This window comes from Madurella fahalii (assembly GCF_045866475.1).
Source record: "Madurella fahalii IFM 68171 DNA, scaffold_1, whole genome shotgun sequence".
In the NCBI taxonomy this organism is placed as follows: domain Eukaryota; kingdom Fungi; phylum Ascomycota; class Sordariomycetes; order Sordariales; genus Madurella; species Madurella fahalii.
Genome location: NW_027263971.1, coordinates 6,913,511 through 6,932,689, shown reverse-complemented (window position 1 = coordinate 6,932,689; position 19,179 = coordinate 6,913,511). Strand labels below are relative to the sequence as shown.

The 19,179-nt window shown below is 53.4% G+C and overlaps 6 protein-coding genes across 6 annotated transcripts; 4 read left to right on the top strand and 2 right to left on the bottom strand.

Annotated features, from left to right (window-relative positions):
• Positions 1-2,442: 2,442 nt before the first annotated feature.
• Positions 2,443-4,500, top strand: MFIFM68171_02061 (uncharacterized protein; the record flags this gene model as incomplete). The annotated part of the gene is made up of 5 exons (XM_071057483.1): positions 2,443-3,002; positions 3,056-3,716; positions 3,775-4,121; positions 4,176-4,308; positions 4,366-4,500. 5 exons carry the CDS (start codon positions 2,443-2,445, stop codon positions 4,498-4,500), a joined length of 1,836 nt encoding a protein of 611 aa, XP_070913584.1.
• Positions 4,501-6,250: 1,750 nt separating this feature from the next.
• Positions 6,251-8,447, top strand: MFIFM68171_02060 (uncharacterized protein; the record flags this gene model as incomplete). Its single annotated transcript, XM_071057482.1, has 4 exons — positions 6,251-6,425; positions 6,490-7,235; positions 7,315-7,321; positions 7,921-8,447. 4 exons carry the CDS (start codon positions 6,251-6,253, stop codon positions 8,445-8,447), a joined length of 1,455 nt encoding a protein of 484 aa, XP_070913583.1.
• Positions 8,448-8,674: 227 nt separating this feature from the next.
• On the bottom strand, positions 8,675-9,687 carry MFIFM68171_02059 (uncharacterized protein; the record flags this gene model as incomplete). The annotated part of the gene is made up of 3 exons (XM_071057481.1): positions 8,675-8,782; positions 8,916-9,106; positions 9,291-9,687. 3 exons carry the CDS (start codon positions 9,685-9,687, stop codon positions 8,675-8,677), a joined length of 696 nt encoding a protein of 231 aa, XP_070913582.1.
• A 1,032-nt stretch (positions 9,688-10,719) lies between these two features.
• On the bottom strand, positions 10,720-13,146 carry MFIFM68171_02058 (uncharacterized protein; the record flags this gene model as incomplete). Its single annotated transcript, XM_071057480.1, has 9 exons — positions 10,720-11,040; positions 11,135-11,312; positions 11,375-11,508; positions 11,600-11,702; positions 11,766-12,100; positions 12,167-12,208; positions 12,358-12,655; positions 12,712-12,891; positions 13,076-13,146. 9 exons carry the CDS (start codon positions 13,144-13,146, stop codon positions 10,720-10,722), a joined length of 1,662 nt encoding a protein of 553 aa, XP_070913581.1.
• A 932-nt stretch (positions 13,147-14,078) lies between these two features.
• Positions 14,079-15,581, top strand: MFIFM68171_02057 (uncharacterized protein; the record flags this gene model as incomplete). Its single annotated transcript, XM_071057479.1, has 3 exons — positions 14,079-14,595; positions 14,682-14,786; positions 14,857-15,581. 3 exons carry the CDS (start codon positions 14,079-14,081, stop codon positions 15,579-15,581), a joined length of 1,347 nt encoding a protein of 448 aa, XP_070913580.1.
• Positions 15,582-16,928: 1,347 nt separating this feature from the next.
• Positions 16,929-18,066, top strand: MFIFM68171_02056 (uncharacterized protein; the record flags this gene model as incomplete). The annotated part of the gene is made up of 2 exons (XM_071057478.1): positions 16,929-17,010; positions 17,519-18,066. The coding sequence occupies 2 exons, from the start codon at positions 16,929-16,931 to the stop codon at positions 18,064-18,066; spliced, it is 630 nt and encodes a 209-aa protein (XP_070913579.1).
• Positions 18,067-19,179: the final 1,113 nt, after the last annotated feature.

Here is a 19,179-nt window from a genome sequence, read left to right as displayed (position 1 = left end):
ATTTGCAGACTAACTTCTTCCTCCCTCGCCTTCATCGGACGCCGCCCTCCGTCTGTTTCAGACAGGGCTCCGCGTCCTTACAGCACGGAGGATCGCTCTCGAAGACAGGATAAATGAAACTGAAGTCCGCCTCATTGGCGACACAGCGAATAGCACGGGACTATATACTAGCATGTACCATACTGACCGCAGACGTCTGTCCTAGACTCCACGAGCTCGACGAAGTGCTGAAGGCGACCTTATGCAGATACACGAGGGTGCAGGCTCATCTTGTCTTCTAGCTCGTCTCCAACAAGTTGTTTGAGTGAGAACCAGGCCGATGATCTCAAAATCACCGATGCCGGGTCCGTTTCACCGTGCATGCACTGGATGAGCCACGTGTCGAATTTATGGAGAAGGATGTTGGCCGGCATATATCGTTCCCCGTGAGATTTGTTTAAGGATCGCGCAACAACACAGAGAGACAACAAGATCCGTTTCTCGGTTGGATGTATATCCGAGTATTTGTGCGTCGACTCTTCGGCCCTATTATCGTATGTAAGGAGGCGAACTGTTACGCCAGGAGGTAACTTACAAAAAAGTATTCAGAGCCTTCTGTCTCTCTTGGCCAAGGTCATATAATGAACGGATAAATATTTCGAAGGCATCAATAATGTACTCTGGTGGCTCAGAGGCTAACATTCTTGGATGAACATTGAGAAAGGCTAGGGGCAGTTTACATTCCAGCTCCGGCAGCCTCCAAGGAGATCAAGCTTTATACCCTCTTCCCCACCGCTAAGCGCGCAGATACTGAGCTCTGTCGGTCGGGCGGCTGAGTATGCCACGGGCAGTATGCTGGCCGCGAGGTTCCGGTTGGTCAGCGAAGGTGCATCCAGCAAATTTTTGCCACAGAGCGTTACAGGCGACCACGAGAGCAAACCGCCTGCTGTCTTCTTACCCACAGGACTTAGGGAGATTCCAGGGCACCCCCGATGCGCTGGCTGCATCAGGAAGACCCGATAACCAAGCCAGCTACATCGCGCAGGACGACGCGGCGGGCAGCTGCAAGGCCAACGCATCGCCGCCGATTCGACAGGCAACTTGGTGCCTGCCGTTCACCAACGAGCGACGGAAGTGTGTTGCCGGCATGAGCCCCGGGCGCAAAGGATGGGTCTTCGGTGCATTGTCATTGGTGTCGATCTCGGTGCCAGACGGGTCACGGAAGTCGGCTTCGGCAGGCTAGGTCGGCGGTCTCGGGTAGCATGTAGACTTTGAAAGTCGTGTGAAGCGAAGAGCAAAATGCACGTAAAGCCGATGAGATGGAGTGGTCAGTTGGCTGCAAGTGAACTGCCCGCTTGGCTTGCGCGAGCCCTCAGGATTCTTCTCCACGGCACCCAATACTCGGGACACCCCACAGAGATGAATTCCACATCACCCAGAAGGAACTTACGGCTGTGAGCAATGTGCGTGTGTGGGCACACTTGACTGGATCGCCCTGACTTTGGGTAGGGAGGTCGTCGGGTTTCCCGCCTCTGGTCAATAAAACAAGCAGAAGACCCACCTCCGACCCGTGTGGCGTTCTCACGACACGTCTCGAGAGAACGAGTACCTACAGGGCATGGCTTTTCCCTGCACGCTAGCATGTCGAAGCCGGCAGCCTAACATGGGGCTCGTGGGACTCGGCTGGACAAATCGGTTTGCCGCTGCGGGGAACCGAATGGTATGTCCGTTAGTGTATACATCACCCGCTACGGCTCCAGCTGCGCGAGCGTCGAGATCTCGACGACCACGAGACACAGGCGGGCTCTGTCATCCAAACAATCCACAGTCACGATACTTGATTCGAACCTCTCCTAGGCTCGCCGCAACCGAGCAACATCCGCTAGCTGCCGCCCTACCCTCCAAATTGATCACTGCACACCTTGAAGAGACGGTGCTACATCTATCTTCTACGGCAACTCAGCTTTGCACAACCTCACCAACGTCCAGGTGCCCGGTTCTGCCTATGACGGGGGCCAGTAACGCTGAGACGCTTTGGCGAAGTGTTTTGCCTGCGTTTTCTCTTCTCCTGGATGCCCGGCAGATGCAGTGTTGATGCCACGAAGCCCTTCTGATGCATGAAGTTGCGGCAGGCATCGAAAGACTTCAAACGATTGGCGCCTGCTGACGAATGCCCAGACACGTTTCCCCGAGGTGCATAGAAAACAGGGCGCCTGCATCGACGCTTACCCTTCCTGTACCTCATGTGCTTTTGACAGGCCAATGAGGAGTTGGGCTGCAGCTTGGGTTTCCCTGCGCTGGGCTCTGCCCCGAACGCTGTCGCCGACGAGCCCAACTTGCGATAACGCAATTGCTTTCAGTTGGCATTTAGAATTGAAGAGGCTGCCCACCGTGATGTGATGATCATCCTCCCCGAACACGTCCCCTCACTGCGGCCCTCAGCACAGCCGGCGCCATCATGATATGGCTGACCTTCCGCCTAGCCCGCCTGTAAGCGCGTCTGAGAGTCCGGAGACCATGTCCCGTCAGGGTCTCGATGCAAGTGTAGCAACAGATCTGGCTGCAATTCGCGCCTTGCTTGTGGCCATAGCTCGCCATAACTTGATCGGGATCCCAAAGGAGGCCGACTCCCTCGCGAGCTCAAGAAATAGCGACGATATTGATCCCAAGGGGAGCCGTTACGACGAAGCGAAGATCATCGACTACCGCACCCGACAGCCAGGTACAGCAAAAGAGCTTCAGAGCAAAGACCGTCTCGGGCCCGGAGTGTCCAGCGGTGACTTATGGGCATCCAACACGCTTCGGCATGATCGCCACGTTGGATATGGCGAGTTTGGATACGACAAAGATGGTTATCTATGCAGCCTTGATTACAGCGACGACACTACGATGCAGGACACGACCCAACCAGGGAATAGAAGCTACATACCACCACGTCGGGAGGTCAAAGAACATATTTTCAAGACACCTAGCGGCCAGGTCTTGAGCCCGACCTGGTTTGGGCAGAGCTTTGGTAAGGAGTGGTAAGTTACTGGTGGCGAGTATGTTGACAGGGGGCTGATGAGTCTTGTTCAAGGAATATCGGGCTACACGGAGTTGGTGATGGGATTTCTCAACTTGTCCTCTCCCAGCTGTGTTCTCGTGCCGAGGAGATGGTGCCTACCAACACGAATGACGGCAATCTTTCTCAGCCACGTTTGCGACTGGTCGCATACTTCCTCAGCCAGTTTGAAAGCAAATGGGGCTTGAACCGACGCTCGTGGGGCAGCTCGGACGACAAGGGAAGCTCGGAGGATAGCACATGGGGCGGGGGCTTCATGGCGTTAGCCAAGACCCGCACGGAAGACGATCTGTTTCAATACCACATGCGAGTCTTTACGACTCGGTCTGGGCGACGGCGGAGTTGCTTTGGGAGGGCCTCGGGAAACCTGACCGTTCCGAGCGATGTAAGGAGGAATCTCGACATCCATGAGATTCGCTACTCAGTCGGGCTCAAAACCACTTGGGAATTTGACCTCCCTGTATTCACACTGATCACCATGACGAACGCGTTTACCAGACAGGAAGATCTTGGCGAACTGTGTGATACGAATACCTGGGAGGCCGTCAATATGCGTCCGTCGATTCGCGCAACAGGGGTGGCTGCCTTTGCTTTCCGGATTCGGTCCTTACTTCCTGGCTGGGCAGATCAGTGGTCGCGCCTTCTCGACCAAATCGACAGAGTTCTAAGCGCCGATGTAAGTACCAACGAGTGTGATGATATGCACATTTGCTGATCATGCCATGATAATACAGCTGGCCACCATTCTTGATCCCGAAAGCAGACGAGAAATCATGGTAGATGGAAATGTCCTTCGACTGTTAGAATTCTATCCGGCCGTCTCGCAAATATTGCGCATCGCTGCCGACTGGATTCAAGAGAGTATGGATGATCTGCGTTGGATGGTGGATGACATGCAGCGGCTCTACTTCTCCCCAAACACACACGGTGATTCCTTCGCCACCTTTCTCCCTTCCGGGCTTGACGTCAACAGCCAGGATGCAGCCATTGCTGTTTTCAAGCAAAACTGGGACAGTGTCAAGTCGTATCAGCAGCGGCTAGGCAAAGCACTGCTCACCCGCATCGCGAGGAACAGAGCCAAGTGGAGAGTCTCAAAGATGTTGTAAGCTTGCCCCTTTCCCAACGCCGGATCCAGCACTACTCTGCTGACGACAAAGATGTTCAACGCAACGTCCGTAAACGAGGCCAAGAAGTCAACACAACTGAACCACTATATCTTCGTTTTTACCGTCATCAGCATCATTTACCTGCCCTTGAGCTTTATATCGGTGAGCGAGCCTGTAGTTCTTATTCGCATTTGCAGTAGGGATTAACTTGAGAAACAGACACTCTTCACCCTAGAGCTCTTTACCTGGGAAGACCCTAGACAAGTTCGCTCGTTCCAGTTCGCTACGACAATCACGCTCGTAGCAATTGGTACATATGTGTTTTCAGGCTTCTTGGTGTGGTTTACGCGGTGACCAACGATCTTGGGTGTGGATTTGAGGGCACACCTCGAGGTCTTTCGGCGCAGAATGCTGGGTTGGTCAAGGCGAAGCAGGTGAAAACTAAAGAGGGAGACTACTATCGTTATTTGAAGTTTGTGCGCCCTTCTGGATACCCGCACCTCCTTTCACTGCAGGCAAACGCCCTTGACACACACCAAAACACCCATCAACGCTGCATCTCAACCTGAATTCAAGTTCCTAGCAATTGACCACCTCCCCAACCGCGCGCGGTTCAGACGACTGAGACTCGGCCACAACCCTTTGTTCCTGCATCAGCTACTAACGTGTTTACATTATTGTACAACAAGAAGAAGAAGGTTGATCGCGCGTATCTTTGAGTATTCGGCGCCCCGCAGCTGTGTTCGCAGCAGTCCGAGCACCCCCACGAAGCTCGCTCATCAGGTGTAATGTCGGAGGTCTGGGCCTTTCCAAGGCTAGACACAAAAAATGATGGAGGACTTCTTTGGCACATTCGTCGTCATCGCGAAGCCTCTTGAAGATTCCCGGAGCGTCCTTCAGTTTCATAGGTCCACTTTCAAGCTCATTGTTCAGGATTTGGAGCTCGTTGTGGTACTTTCTCTTGATCGAATCCCACATTGTAGTGACGAAAACGATGTGGGGATAGAACTCCCGACCGCACATAGCCTTGAAAATATCGAGGACTTCGGTCGCAGTGCCCTTCATTCGGTTTTCGGCAATGTTGTGGAAATAGATGGCGCCGAAGACCTTGCGAGGTGCGAGGTCTGTCAGTGTCTTGGCGATCTTTTCCAGTACGATGAGGTTTTCCGCTTGGGTCTCGACAAAACCGGGTGTGTCGATCAGAACGAAGGCCTTGGGGCGACCATGGATTGTCGGTTCAACCCTGTATTCCGTGCAGATATCCGTGCCTTGATGTCGGAGTTGGCGCTTGCTGTCAGCAAACCTTGGATGACCAGACGTTTCCGCGAAATGCAGCGGGTGGAAGCAACATACATGGCTTAAGATGACTGACTGGGACGGGATCGCTGGTCAGAGCTTGGACGAACGAGGACTTTCCCGATCCAGAAGGACCAATAAGTAAAATAACCAATTCGTTTTGGGGTGTCGACATCTCTCCTAGGGGTGCTTCGCCGCTTGTGCGTCCGTTCGCTCGCCGTCGCTTCGATAGGGTGCTAGAATGCTTCGCCGAATTGCGCTCAGGGTCAGAAGGCCGCCCGAAGTACATGTGGTGTAGTGTTTGTCAGATCGAGGTTTGTAGGGAGCTCAGCTTTGCGTCCAGAAAAAACGAGAGGAAATTGAGACTGATGCTCGTTGGGCCCCAGTTTCGCGCTCGAGGTGACGCAGCTTTCCTATGGAGGTGGGGAAGACGATTTCTGGACAACCGGCATTTTTGAAGTGGGGCACACGCAAACGCCCATCATTGGGGGGCTCGCCTCAAGGGCAGCCATTGGATCAGATTTCTCAAACAACGTGTTGGGTTATTTGGGCTTTGGGCGCGTCTTCGCGGTGTGGCTGGGTGGTGCCCAACCGAGCTGTCCAGCAGGTCCAACCCGTGGCTCCTGCAAGTTCCAGCTGCCACAGACGCAATGTCGAGCCAAGCGCTTGCTTGCCCGAAATTCCTTCTTCTTCCTGGTCGTAAGCTCCCATGGCTGCGGCATCTTCTCCGGACTCGAGCTGTTTCTTGTAACGGCACCGCCCTTTGGATCAGGACTTCGTCAAATCAATCGGACCCCGGAAACGCTGAATGGACACGCAAACAATCGTTGCGGCGCCTCAATTGAGGGTCGTGGTGGATGCCAAGCCTAGAAGGGACAAAGTCATGATCGCACTGCTCGGGGTGACAGGCGCAGGCAAATCCACATTCATAAACACAGCAACGGGTCAAGACGTTGTGAAGACAAGCCCCGGTTCCCAACCCTGTGGGTGACCCGATGCCCTTTCGGCCGACAACAGCTGTGCTGACATCCAATCAATGATGCCCAGGCACGCAAGACCCAAAAGCAATCGAGTTTCGACTTGACGACCGCACCATCGTCCTCATCGACACGCCCGGTTTTGACGATAGCAAGAGGTCCGATGTGCGTATCCTTGAAGATATCGCCACCTGGATGGCAAAAGGGGGATTCTTGAAAGAGCGGATGCTTGACGGTTTGATCTTTCTGCACCCCATTACACTCGCCAGGGCTGGCGGATCTGAGCTGAATCGAACCAAACTCCTCGAGAAGATTCTTGGGCCGAATACCTACAACCGCGTTCTGATAGCCACGACGATGTGGGATTATGTTGCTTCGGAGGATTTGGTCAAGGAGCGATTGGAGACTCGGTTCGCCCCAGGAGGTGTTTGGCACGAGCTAAAGGAGCTGGGGGCATCATGTGTGAGACATGAAAACACTCAACAGTCAGCTCATGATATTGTCCGCCGTATCATCAACATTACCGACAAGTTTGGAAAGCCAAAGACTCTGTTGGAAACCGAACTCAAGGAGAAACAAGGACGTGTTGCTCAGACCTCAGCTGGCAAAACACTCGAGGCCAGATTACACGAAGAAATCAAGATGCTCCAGGAGCAAATCTTTAAGAATCTGGAGCAACGACCTCCAGGTTCCTACAAGAACGACGGTGATCGAGAACACAGAGCGACGTGGAAGCGGTGGAACAAAGATCAGCGGATTCTGAAGAACAGGCTCCTTGAGAAGGAACAGGAGCTGAAGAAACTGCAAAACATCGTCGTACGTAGCCTCTTTCCTGTACTATCATTGCCCACGGCACCATTGCCTTCACATTCACAGATTAATACTTACTGTTTAGTTCAAAGGTTCGATTTTTCAGATTTTTGTCTTCATTATTCGGGTCATCCCGTTGAAGTTGCTCCAATCTAACTGGCCTATACCGTTCATAGTGTTCGATCCGTCGTTGAAGCAGGGGAGTTTGTATTCTCATACTTGTTCTGCTATGTAGGGATAATGAGGCTAGTACAGGAGGCACCAGCCTCAGAGGCCATTTCATATGAAGAACGTCTATTTGGACCGTATCATTGGTCTATTCACAGCATGTAGTCAACGCAGCTCAGGTCTTTTGCCTTTTTGTCAAGTCCAGAGACCTCGGAAGTCAGAGTCTTGAATGATGATGCACAAAAGGACTCTTACGATGTCGCCGAGACCTTTTACAATGCATCGAAGGCCCCTGTAGTGACGTCGAGGCCTTGTGCGACGTTCCTAAGGGCTTTATGGTGCGACTCCTGGACTGGTGCTTCAGCTGGCCATGGCCGACCAATCACGACCATTGCTGGTGGGCGCCCAGCCGCACGGACTTTCTGGGTCCAGATGTCCGCTCTTTCATGACAACCATCCGCTTCTTTGGGGTTTATCTTCTTCGCCCTGGCTCCTGCCAAGCTGAAGCAACGTTCGACTCAAGCCAGCCATGCCGATCGTAAAGAGACGTACCAGGTGAGCCTGTGCAGGGCGCGCGGGGTCTACGGCAGGGTCGAGACGCCGCTCAAAGGAGCATTCGTCGACCGGGTCGGATGGGTCACGTACTTCGATATTCCGAGGTACTTGCATATGGGATATCGTGTTTGGGCGCCCGATTCCCGCAGGACCCATCTCCACGGCGACTACTTGACGTACGAGCTGTTTGTGCGGCCTCCGCAGTGGAAAATATGTCTCCAGTCGCACTCGAGCCCGCCCGATCTCTTCATGCAGGTCGTCCTTGGACTCTTCAGCGCCGGCGATACGGAGCCTTACTCGTCCATTGTCGCGATTCCTCAACACCTTCAGCTTGGGCGGCGCGTCATGCCGTGGGAGGTCAAGCCCGCGCTGCACTACCGCATGAGGAAGGAGCTTTCTGAACCCGACGCTCTCGTCCAAGATCTCCTTCGCGGTGGAAGTCCTTTCGCACGGCTTCTCAACAATCGTGAGGGGGTTCGAGTAGTCAGTCTCTGACGGACTCCGTTGCCGGATACGCGTGTGTTTGTTCGAAAATCACGCCGGATTGTCTCCGCAAAGATCTCCTCGACTCTGCGGACCGTGACCATCGAGGAACTCGTGTTGGTCCTGACTGGGGTGGGAAACCACCGACAGCAGAGGAGCAACTTGAAGTTTTACTTGGCATGGCCAACAAATTTGGTGATGACCGAGAGCTACCTGCAATCGAAGCCATCGCCCAGACCCTACTCAACGATTGCCCGCACAATGGTGCCGTTGGCTATCACCACCTCGACCGCAAGAATATGGTCGAGGGCTGAGGCCCACATGCGAGACATCGGACCAAGACCGCCCTGAACAAGTGGAGGTTATTGAAGGACTCAAGTAGCGCACATTCATCGACGACGAAAGTGAGGCAAAGGGGAGGGCAGGGCCTTCCTCTCTAGGCCGGTGGGCTGTCATGCTCCTGGAGGTTACTTGACTTACAATCGTGGCGTGTCCTCCGATACCCACCCCCGGACACACTCCGTGGGCAAACGTGCGATCCCCGAGGAGGATATCAATATCACCGAGGCGGCTGCCTCCTCCTATTCTGGCGTTTTGCGTTTTCTCATCGACAATGACGTAGCGAAGCTTCTGCAGGTCGATGGCGACAGCGCCGTCTGCTCCGGCCATGCCTGGTGAGGATCAGTATTAGACTTGGTACACATGCAAGTTGGTATGGTATTCCATGACGTACTATAATTCCTACAAGACTGTCAGTGCCATTATTACCCAAACACAGTATTACATGCCTGGGAAAATAATAAAATGATGTAAGATTGAGCCAGCTTACGCGTAAGAATGCCCCGCCAGACCTACCTTGGACCTTGGACCCGTTTTCGGATGCGCACCGAACCACCTTTGAGACAGTCTCGGCGGTGTCAGGCCGCACCACAGCCGCCGGCGTAAGCAGGTACGCCTTGTTGAACGGATTCACCCAAGTGTAGAAATCCTCATCTCGCAATGGGTAACGCACGCAGTCATCGACTCCAGCACACACGGCATCGAGACGTTTCTGCAAGCCGCGTGACATCGGGGCCACAGTGCTTGAAGGAGGTGTTTTGGTGCCAGCGACGAAGGCAACCAAACCGACGATAGCTGCCGGGATTAAGTTCCTCCACCAAGTGTCCTTCTTGTAGCGTTCCTTGGCGACTTCAATGTCGTTGTCAGACGCTTTAGGGCTCGCAGGCTTGTTGCTGTGGTCTGCGGGCGCCATGTTATGGGTCTTTGTAGCCGGATACACACGGTTCGTTCAAACGGAGTTGTCTCGTCATGCCGTAACGAATAGGTCTACACTTATGTGATACAAGTTTCAAAGAGGTGGAAAAGCGCCAGTGGGTGAAGAGCGGGCGTGGTATGTCCGGCCGCCCCAATCCATAGTGCAACTCAGACCCACAGTTTAACACCGTGGACGCTCTCTATATAGTTCTTGAAATAGTCCAAGTACTTGAACTCCAGCTCCTCCTCCCTACACTTAGGGTGGTTGCACGATATACAGTTCGCGCCCTTTAGCTATTTTGCATACTCCCTATCGAAATGGTCATATATCACGGCAGGTCGACAGTACTTGAAGGTTCTTTCCCTGTATAACAGCCTCTTATCCCCGATACACTGTAGGCACTGCGTCCTCTCTATTAGTAGGGGAGATAGATTGGGTCCAGGAGACTCCTCCTTTATAACGACCTCGGCTAGCGGTCCTCGCCGAACGACGTCTCGCTTCTTGGTTTCCCTCTTGTCGTATAGCGCGACTATAAGCTCGGTAGCCCGGATACGGAGTCCGAAGAGCTATACGGGGGTTAGAACCTACCTACGTGGCACCGTAGTGCCGTAGGCACATGTAGAGTCTGTCTCACCCACAATAATTGAGCTCAAGGAAATGGGCAACAAAGTGGTGTTGTTGTCAGAAGCTAGCAAATCTGCCCAGAATTGTGGGCGTAAGTGTGGGTGGCCAAAATGGGCCCTAACCATACATCAGATGGCTGTCTGGCACTGCCACAGGTCTGTTCCTGCACAGCCTGACTCTCAATCCATTAGGTTTTAGGCAGCTAGCAGCCGCGATAGTATCCAGCAAACATTAAACGTTATATGGCCACACGCATCGTCTTGTCGTTCCCGGCCACGAGACGAAGTGCACCTTTACTGGGGAACAGGGTACCGGTACATGGTTCTCTCATTCTCTGGCACTCTGCCTACCCTCAGTACCTTAAAGTAACGTCCAGTACAACCGGACCTGTCGTCCTCTAGCTTGTTACGTGTAAACAATCTTAACATGTTCTCGCCCCTGCGGAACGCCATTGACACGGACCCCAAAGAAGGCCGAGTCGCCGGCATGCTCAACGTCCAGAGTTAATCCGACAGGGTCGCTAGCGTCACCCTCTCTCTCGAGTAATTGCGTTCCGGCTTTCGTCCAAACAATGTCGCAGTACCTCCTCAGGGTGCCGCGCATCATTTCGGGTTCGGAACTCCGATAGATCGCAAGACCCATGTCGCCTGTCAAGGTTACGGGCCCTAACGCGGTGACGTCCACTTGAACTCTTTTCAATTCCCCGGCTGCTGGCAAGTCCTCGCCCTGTTTACTCAGGTCAGTTTACCCCACCACTGTAACCAAGGTTTAAAAGCAAACTCGGTAAGGTGGGCAGGCCGCGCTCTGTAGATGGCTTTACCTTTGTAACAAATTGGTGGAACGGCATGACGTTATTGCCGTGGCTCGTCGTGTTGCCGTTGCGGACATAGCCGTAGCTGGCCCGAGCAACGTGTGAAACAACTGAGACAGGGGCAGGGCGACGCAGATTTATCTGCTGCAACGCTTGCAAAAGGCACCCGTGCGCGACAGCGAGCATGCTTTTGCAATGTTAGGACTGCACAATGCCAAAGCAACTGGCGACTGTTCAGTGTTCACTAACCTCTGTTCCTGCTGGCCATAGTGCAGCCGAATCTCGTCTGGGAAGTTGAACCGCTTGCTCCACTGACCTATCTGGTCGGCGAGCCTCGACCGCAGATATGGATTGCCGCTAAAACCGCCTGCAAGCACGACGGCCTACAGTAGGGTTCAGGCAATGGTTAGAAGAACGGTTAGGGAGGTGTATCGGAGCTCTCTTGCAGTCCAGACGCTGAATCGTTCTACATACCTTCGGTGGCTTCCTCGTTGCCGACAAAACAGCATCCATCTGAGACTTAAGCAAGTCTACTATCTTGTCCACCGCCGGGTCAAAAATACTCTTGATCTCCTCACTATCACTTCGTCAGAGACTCCTTCGCCGATAACTGCCACGATGATTAGAGGCGGAACTGTACCTGATAAGCGTGATTGTTGGCGGGGTCGAGCCATAAGGACTGCGGCGCTCGGTCGCGTTCGTCAATTGAAAAGGAAGTGGCTTGGAGTAGGGCGAGTTTGTACCGTTGAAACGGATTTTGATTTGACGCTCCCACCAGTCACCGAAGAACTCTCGCAGCATAGGCTTGGTTATGGTCGCTGCTAGAGTCGTACTTGATCGCATCTGAATCTTCCTCTCGACCAGTTCCAGGTAGGCATCATCCAGCAAGACCGGTCCGCAAAACCGCCCATCGCCGGGCACGCATTCCCGCAGAGCAAGAGGTGCCATTCCTAAGATCTCAAGCGCGATGGCGTCCTGGGGGGAGCATGCCAAATTAGATACCCAACACCTCAGAAGGAGGAAAGGTCTTAGGAGACTTACAGCGGTGCCGCCGCCACAGTCGCAAACGATGATCATGTCCCCCTGCTGGTCAGCTATTAGCAAAGACAAGGGAAAATACGAGAAATGGAAAGAACGGTTTCTGTGTTGGGGGGGCGGGGCCGCGGGGAGGAGGGGAAGACCGAAGAAGACCGGGTCGAGAGAGAACCCCCCGAATCTCAAAATAGACATACGTTAAGGTTGACAGGGATGACTCCAACGTCTACAAGGGAAAGGGTTGCGGTCTCTGGTTCGGAGAAGAAGGTGACTGTCTGCTGTTGATGCTGCGGGGGGTTCAGTATGCCAGCCTTGTCGACGGCCTCTCGCAGCCGGAGCAATGTATCAGGCAACCAGATGGCAGGAACTCCAAGGACAACATGCAGGGGTGACCTGGCCAGTTGTTCAAGGGTCAAGCCGAGCCGGTCAGCAACGCATGCGAGGGTACGATTCCACAGCGCCCGCAGATAGGCCACAACGATATCACTCGCGGACCTCTTGTGTGTGCGGCGGAATGGTTCAGCGTCTCGAAGCGCAGGCGAATATCGTACGTCGTCGGGGAGCTAGTCTGGATGGGCCAGTGCCAGTTTAAACCATCGGAACGCTTCTTCGTGCTGGGCCACCTGGAATCCCCAGCGTTCCTGTCGGTTGTCGCCCGAACCGGGCTGGTCTGGTCCGGGTGCGAGACGAGTCGGTATGTAATGCTCTGGACTTTGCCCCGAGACAACATCCTGCAAAACCCAATCGTATATCCCGCTACCAGTACACCGGAAGCACACTTTTGAGAAGCTATATCGCGTATGTGAGTCTGTGTATCCATAGCACGAGGAAATCATGGGGGGGGGGGGAAAGCGAGATACCAAAGACCAAGAGAGAGTAAAGCGACACTTGTCTGGCTGGTGGGAAATGACTTACGTTGGTCCAAAATCAATTCCAATAGTGATTACGCCGGTGTCCACCGAGCGCTGCGCCGACCGGAGGTCCATGATGGGTGGAAAACGTGTCAAGCCGTAAGTAGTTGCGAGACCGACGCCTCTTTGGGTACGGTAGTCAGGTACGGTGGGTAAGGGTCGGGTGTGAAGCGGGTGACGATATCGGTTCCTGGTTGCGAAGCGCGCTGTCTCCCGGATTCGGTAAAAGTCCACGCAGTACGACGGGGAGGCTCAGAGAGGGAAATACGCGGTGTATTTATCTTGGAGTGGAAATGGGACAGTTCAAAGCCCTGGAAGTTCCTTATGTCTGCCAAACCGATTGTATCCAGTGTAAAGCACTTACGAAGAGTTTGGAAAGGTTCTTTTCTTTTCCTGTTCAGAAAGCAGGATTGTGCAAGCGGCACGGAAGCTGACTAAGGTGATTTGGTACGTTTGCTAAACCTGTGTTTGCAAGGCAACGTACCAATGGTACGCAACCCTACGAAGAAACTGATCGGGCTTTTCACGCGCTGCCGCCTTACTTTCCTTATTTGACCTAGAAGTTGGCAGCTGCATTGCTCGGGTCAATATTTCGTGCACTGATGGTATCTGCCGCCGGGAAGTGGTATAAGAAGTGGGAAATCCCCGACGCTCGCTCATTGGCATCTACGGGACGAAGGGCGGATGACTCAGATCCCTGGCGTCGATCGTAAAAAGCACTTGCGAAGAGACTGTCGGACAAAACTGTGACAAACATGATTTCCCGGTGGTTTGCTGATGCGTTTGCGGCAAGTTCACCACGTGCATTGTTTGTCATTACCCGCTACGCCCTGCTTCCATCCTCTCTTTGTCCTAGAAATGTCTACGAATACCCCAGGCGACCCTCTCTCTCGCTCCCGTCCCATCGACCATTCTCAGACGCAATCTTACCTTTACCCTCCCACTTATCATTACCTCACTGTCGTCCTAGCAGTGGTCTTCCCCACCGGTTCTACCAGGTATCCATCATGCCGCGACCATCGTTGCCGCGGAAGTGCAAGGCCACAGCAAGTCCTTGCCCCGGCCGCCCCAAGAAATCAAAACGTGTCGCTGCCTCGCCGACCCAAGCGGAGGATCCGGCAAGTACCCCTACACCTGTTGACAACGTGCCCGCGGCAGACGAAGTGCCCGTGGCAGACGAAGTGCCCGTGGCAGATGAAGTGCCCGCGGCAGACGAAGTGCCCGTGGCAGATGAAGTGCCCGCGGCAGACGAAGTGCCCGCGGCAGATGAAGAGGCTGTCGGCCAGGAGGACGGTCCGCCTCCCGGTCCCCCTCAGGCACCCTTCTACGTGTATGGCAACCACTTTGCGGTTATAGACGCTATGCCGTATTGGGATAACTTGTGCGGCGCTGTTAAGTTCTTCGCTCAAGACCATTGCTCTGGTCGGGTCCAGTGGGATACTCTCGACATCGCAGTCCAACAGAAGTTGGTGGGCTTGACGCCCCATGCCAAGCAATATCTCGAATACTATTTCCCCCGCTGTGGTAAGTAGACCGCCGTACCTACGCCCCTCTCTCACCTAGCATCCTGTGGTCAGAAAGGCAGATTCTGATGCGTTGGTTGCGGAAAGCCATCTTCGAAGCCTGGATCTGGCGCATCCTTGTGGACCGTGTCTTTAGAGGGCATGATGGGGAGCTCTGGGAAGGTTATGGACAATTAGTGAACAAGTTAGAGCGTGAGTTCTGAAATTAGCCACCCCCCGATTATGGTCGTGCCGTTTTCCTGGCTGCTGACGCCGGCCGAAGCTCTAGCACTCATACCACCCGAAGACGTAACCGACAAAGTGAACGACCAAGGCTTTCTCCGTTTACCTGACTGGAAGGAGCAGGTGTCAAACATGCTCAAGTGCAGATACTACGACTGGCGCACTCTGACTGTACAGCTGTTGAAGCTGGCCACTGGCTTCAAGGAAGGCCGCTTCGAAGTTGGCAACGTGACCCGCGTCATCAAAGAGGAATTGGGCGGCCTTTTGCAGAGCGTGCCGGGAAATGAGATGCACTTAGAACCCGACCTGGAATTCATCGCTGGAATGGCGATCAAGGTGGACGCCATGTTCCAAGTGAGCGTTGCATCGATCGAATTCCATTTCACAGACCCGGAGGCGCGGCAGCAAATGGGGCAGCCATGGGGGTTTCGCTACCGAGGATCCAACCAACCAGCGCCGGGAGATGGCTACGGGTTTGGCGACGACATGGTTCTGCACGCTGTCCACGAAGGCGAAACCGAGGGTACATTCGAACAAGAGGTAGAGCTCGTTGTACGGCCTTTCCTTCGCTGCTACTCAAGATGGAAGAACACCATACAATTCAATATGCTGGTCCGCACGAGGCCCATGACGGTAGTCGTCTCCACCTTGCGACAGCAGTTGGAGTCTTCGGCGGTCGAGGATGAAGACCAGGGCGGGCCTTCTGAAAGTGTTGGAGGGACAGAGGAGGAGAAGGAAGAGTCGTATCCGATGGTTGAGCGCTGATAGAGAGTCCTCGGGACCCACGCCATCAGTGCAATTTGCCCATGATTTCCTTGGAGATTCCGGTTGTTTTCTTAGGTTGGATTGTAAATGCAGAACGCACGAGGATTGGTCGTAAAAAAGTCCAAGGGTAAAAAGAAATTCGAAGAAGAAAAAAGAGAAAAAAGAAACCTGGCCTGGCTCCTGTGCCCCACAGCAGCAGCAGCTCTTTCTCCTCGCTCCTTTCCCAGCCTAAACATCGTAAGACGGCACCTGTGTCCTTCAATTGTATCCCATCTAGAGAGAGAGGGGGAGGCTCGTCCATCCGATGATGTGGAAATTACGAATTACATCGGTCGAGCCGATCACGGCATCAGCCGGTGCAGCCATGCTGTGTACGGTATAGGCTCAGCAGCTATCCTCGCGACAATCCGAGCTCCTCTCCGAGACTCTGTACTGGACTCTCCTCAATGACGCCGCGATCCGTTGGTGGGTAGAGTTGCGTAGCGCTGTGATCCTGGTGTGGGACTCGAACACAAAGAGCAGGTTAGCATCCGAGTCGCGGCATGTCAGATGGAATTGTCTCTGTGGAGAAACGGCGGAATGGATCAAACTGTAAACTCGTGCCAATGTACCTCTTCACCGTGGAAATGGCGCCGGAAGACGTTGCTTGATGTTGGCTTGCTTACGGCTTGGCAATGGCGATGCGAAAGAAACGATTTTAGGTCAACTCGGAATTCGTCGTCGGCTGCCTTGTGACTGGCATGTGTTATTCTGGCTTGTTCAATGTTTAGATGAAGCCGAAACTTGAACCGAATGTCGAAATTGAGTATGTGACAGTGCGAACCTGTCCAGCTTTGTGGCAAACGACTTTTCAAACCCTCTTGCTCGTGCAGGAAGCATATCTACCCTCTTATTACTGCATTAGTTTGGTACCTGACCTTTAGATTACCGGCCCAGTGCCTCAAGGAAGCTAGGTGGCTAACCCAGTTCACGCCTAGTATAAATCTCCAGTAAGAACAAGATGCACGAAGCAGCATATTAGGCCCAGAATAAGCAAAAGATATCAGGGTTCTCAGCAACATAATTCTCTTTACTACAGTTTAAAATACTGCCCGAATCTTGCTCTGGTCCGTTCCCTTCTTCGTGTGTGGGCCGGTGCTACTACTACTTTAACCTAACTTATTTTATCTATATTATTAAAGTTAGTTGCAATGGCTATCAAGTAGTAAGTTGGCGGATGTTACTGTCTGTCTAGGATACTGTATGGTATGTACGTTAAACAACAAAGCAGTTCACTCACTTTTGGCCCGTAGGGCATCCCCGGATCAGCAAGCGTAGTGGACCATAGATAATTTCCTTGCGGCACGAATGGTCGACGACGGCCCAAACGAAGCTGCAGAATTCACACGAAGGCTAGGCGTGGAGCATCGCGATATTCTCCTGGGAATCAGTAAGGTCAATCTTTTCGTCGACGTACTGGCAGTCCCAGTTCTCGGCCCATCCCTGCGGCCGCAAACCGCGACAAAAGGGGCAGCTGGGGTCAAGGTCGTAGTCCAACACGGCGGTGGCCACGAACAGCGCAATCCCGAAGAGTCGTCATTCGTAGCAAAGCTTCCCAACGTCGGAGCTCAAGCTTTGGCGATGCAGATGAGATCTGGAGGCGACGAAGGGGAAAGCGAACTACAGTCGATGCATCATGATCGGAATCACTCCTGTATAGCTAGTTTGCACTAACTGATCGTATCAAGATTTACTGCCTGAAAACTGTGGCGCATTATCACCGACCCCGCACCTCGTCCAGTTCCAATCCCTAAGCATTTGGCAGTCACCTCCATCCTCCGAGTCTCTCAGATCGCGACTCTTACCCATTACCGAGACATGTCATGGACCCTCAAGGTCACCAAGGTTGGCTATTAAACAAGCTAATCACTCTTAAATTTCACTAACATTCCCCCCAGGACCGATTCCCTCCGATATACCCATCAAAGTCCTAGGCTCGAGGCAACTAGGAATGCAGTACACCAAGCGTTCCTCTGTCCGCGCCGTCGTAACCTCGTCTGACGGTCGCGTGCTTATTGTGAAGGCGCACAAAGAGAACTACTACAAGCTGCCCGGGGGTGGTATCGAGGAGGGAGAATCGCACCGTGAAACGGCCGAAAGAGAGGTCTTTGAAGAGACGGGCTCGCGTGTCTCGCTGCAAGGCAGTCTTTTTGCCATGTCCGAGGAGTTTCGCCATCATCTGCACCAGTTTTCGTATTGCTATCGGGCTAGCTTGCTTGAAGATACCGGGAAGCCGGAGCTGACTGAAGAGGAGGTGGATGATGGGCTGTGCCATGAGTGGGTCCCTCTCGACAAGGCCCTGGAGATAATGGCGAGCGTGGAGCCGACGTCTGAGCTGGGGCGGTATATTAAGGAGAGGGATATATTTTTCTTGGCTGAAGCTCTAAAGGTAGCTGATACTCAGCCTCATCACTGTCGCCCGTTCTTCGTTACAAGGTCAGCCTAGCTGGCCCGCATTGAATAGAAGTTGTAGGGCGCTTCGCTGGCCTTGTAAGCTATCCGGTCGGTCCGGCTGTCTATTACCTGTGAGAGGACTATATAGCGGTCGCCGGCTACGTTAGTAGCGTACTCGGTTATATCCTCCCTAGTGAGTTGGGGAAAACAGTCCCTAGAGGGCAGGGTCCCTCTGGTCGGAGGGACATAGTTGCTAGGATGGTGCCCCGAGAGCTGGAACCTGCCGTAGGCCCATTTTTCTTTCGCACCATAAGTAGGGCCGTCCTGGCCATTGCTCCTTAGACCGGACAATCAATTCAGGACTCTTTTCCATCTGTTGCAGGCTCAATTGACGAGCTTTCTTTGCGTGCAAAGCGATCTCTCTCTGAGCAGAGAGAGCTCTATCTGTACATGTTATTTTGATCTTGTTTAGGCTGCAGGGACCCAACTTGTGGTGGTGTCGCCTGGCCTGTCTTGTCCATCTTGTCTGGCATTTGGCCGTCTTTGCCCTCCTCCTTGTCCTGGTGGGTATGTGGGTGTAGATGTGTGTTTCTGCACCATTTCACTAGCTAAGCTCTCTAGGCCCCCCAGGCCGCAATAGCGAACCTGAACTGCTACGGGTGCTATATAAGGCCCGGTATAGAAGACTATTGAGTAGGTAGGTGCCTGTCCTGGCTAGGTCGGCTACTCTCCTAGGTGAAGTCCTAGAGGGAGCGTGGTAGCCAAAATGTGGAGGACGAGCTATATATCTAGGATATTGATACTAGCGCTGAGAGCTGATGTTGCGACAATGGGCCTGCCCTAAGCTAGTTACTGCTATACAACGCTGCTCTCCTTAGCTGGTTCACCCACCTACTTTCATCTCTGGATGAAGAACGTGAAGATCAGAATGCTTGCAGCCTCCCTTTATGCTGGGTAGCGATGTCCTGTTTGCCTTGAGATATCGAACTGGAATACAAAAGAACCCTCTCTTTCTAGCAGCTTCTTCCTCGCGTATGCTTTGCCATAAATTCCTCACACTCATCTCTCAACAGAGGGTATTGCGCAGCAATTTCCGCAAGCGCCGTTTGCCTCAAAGCTTCGTCTTCAGCAACACTCCGTCCAAGCTGGGAAAAGACATCTTGCT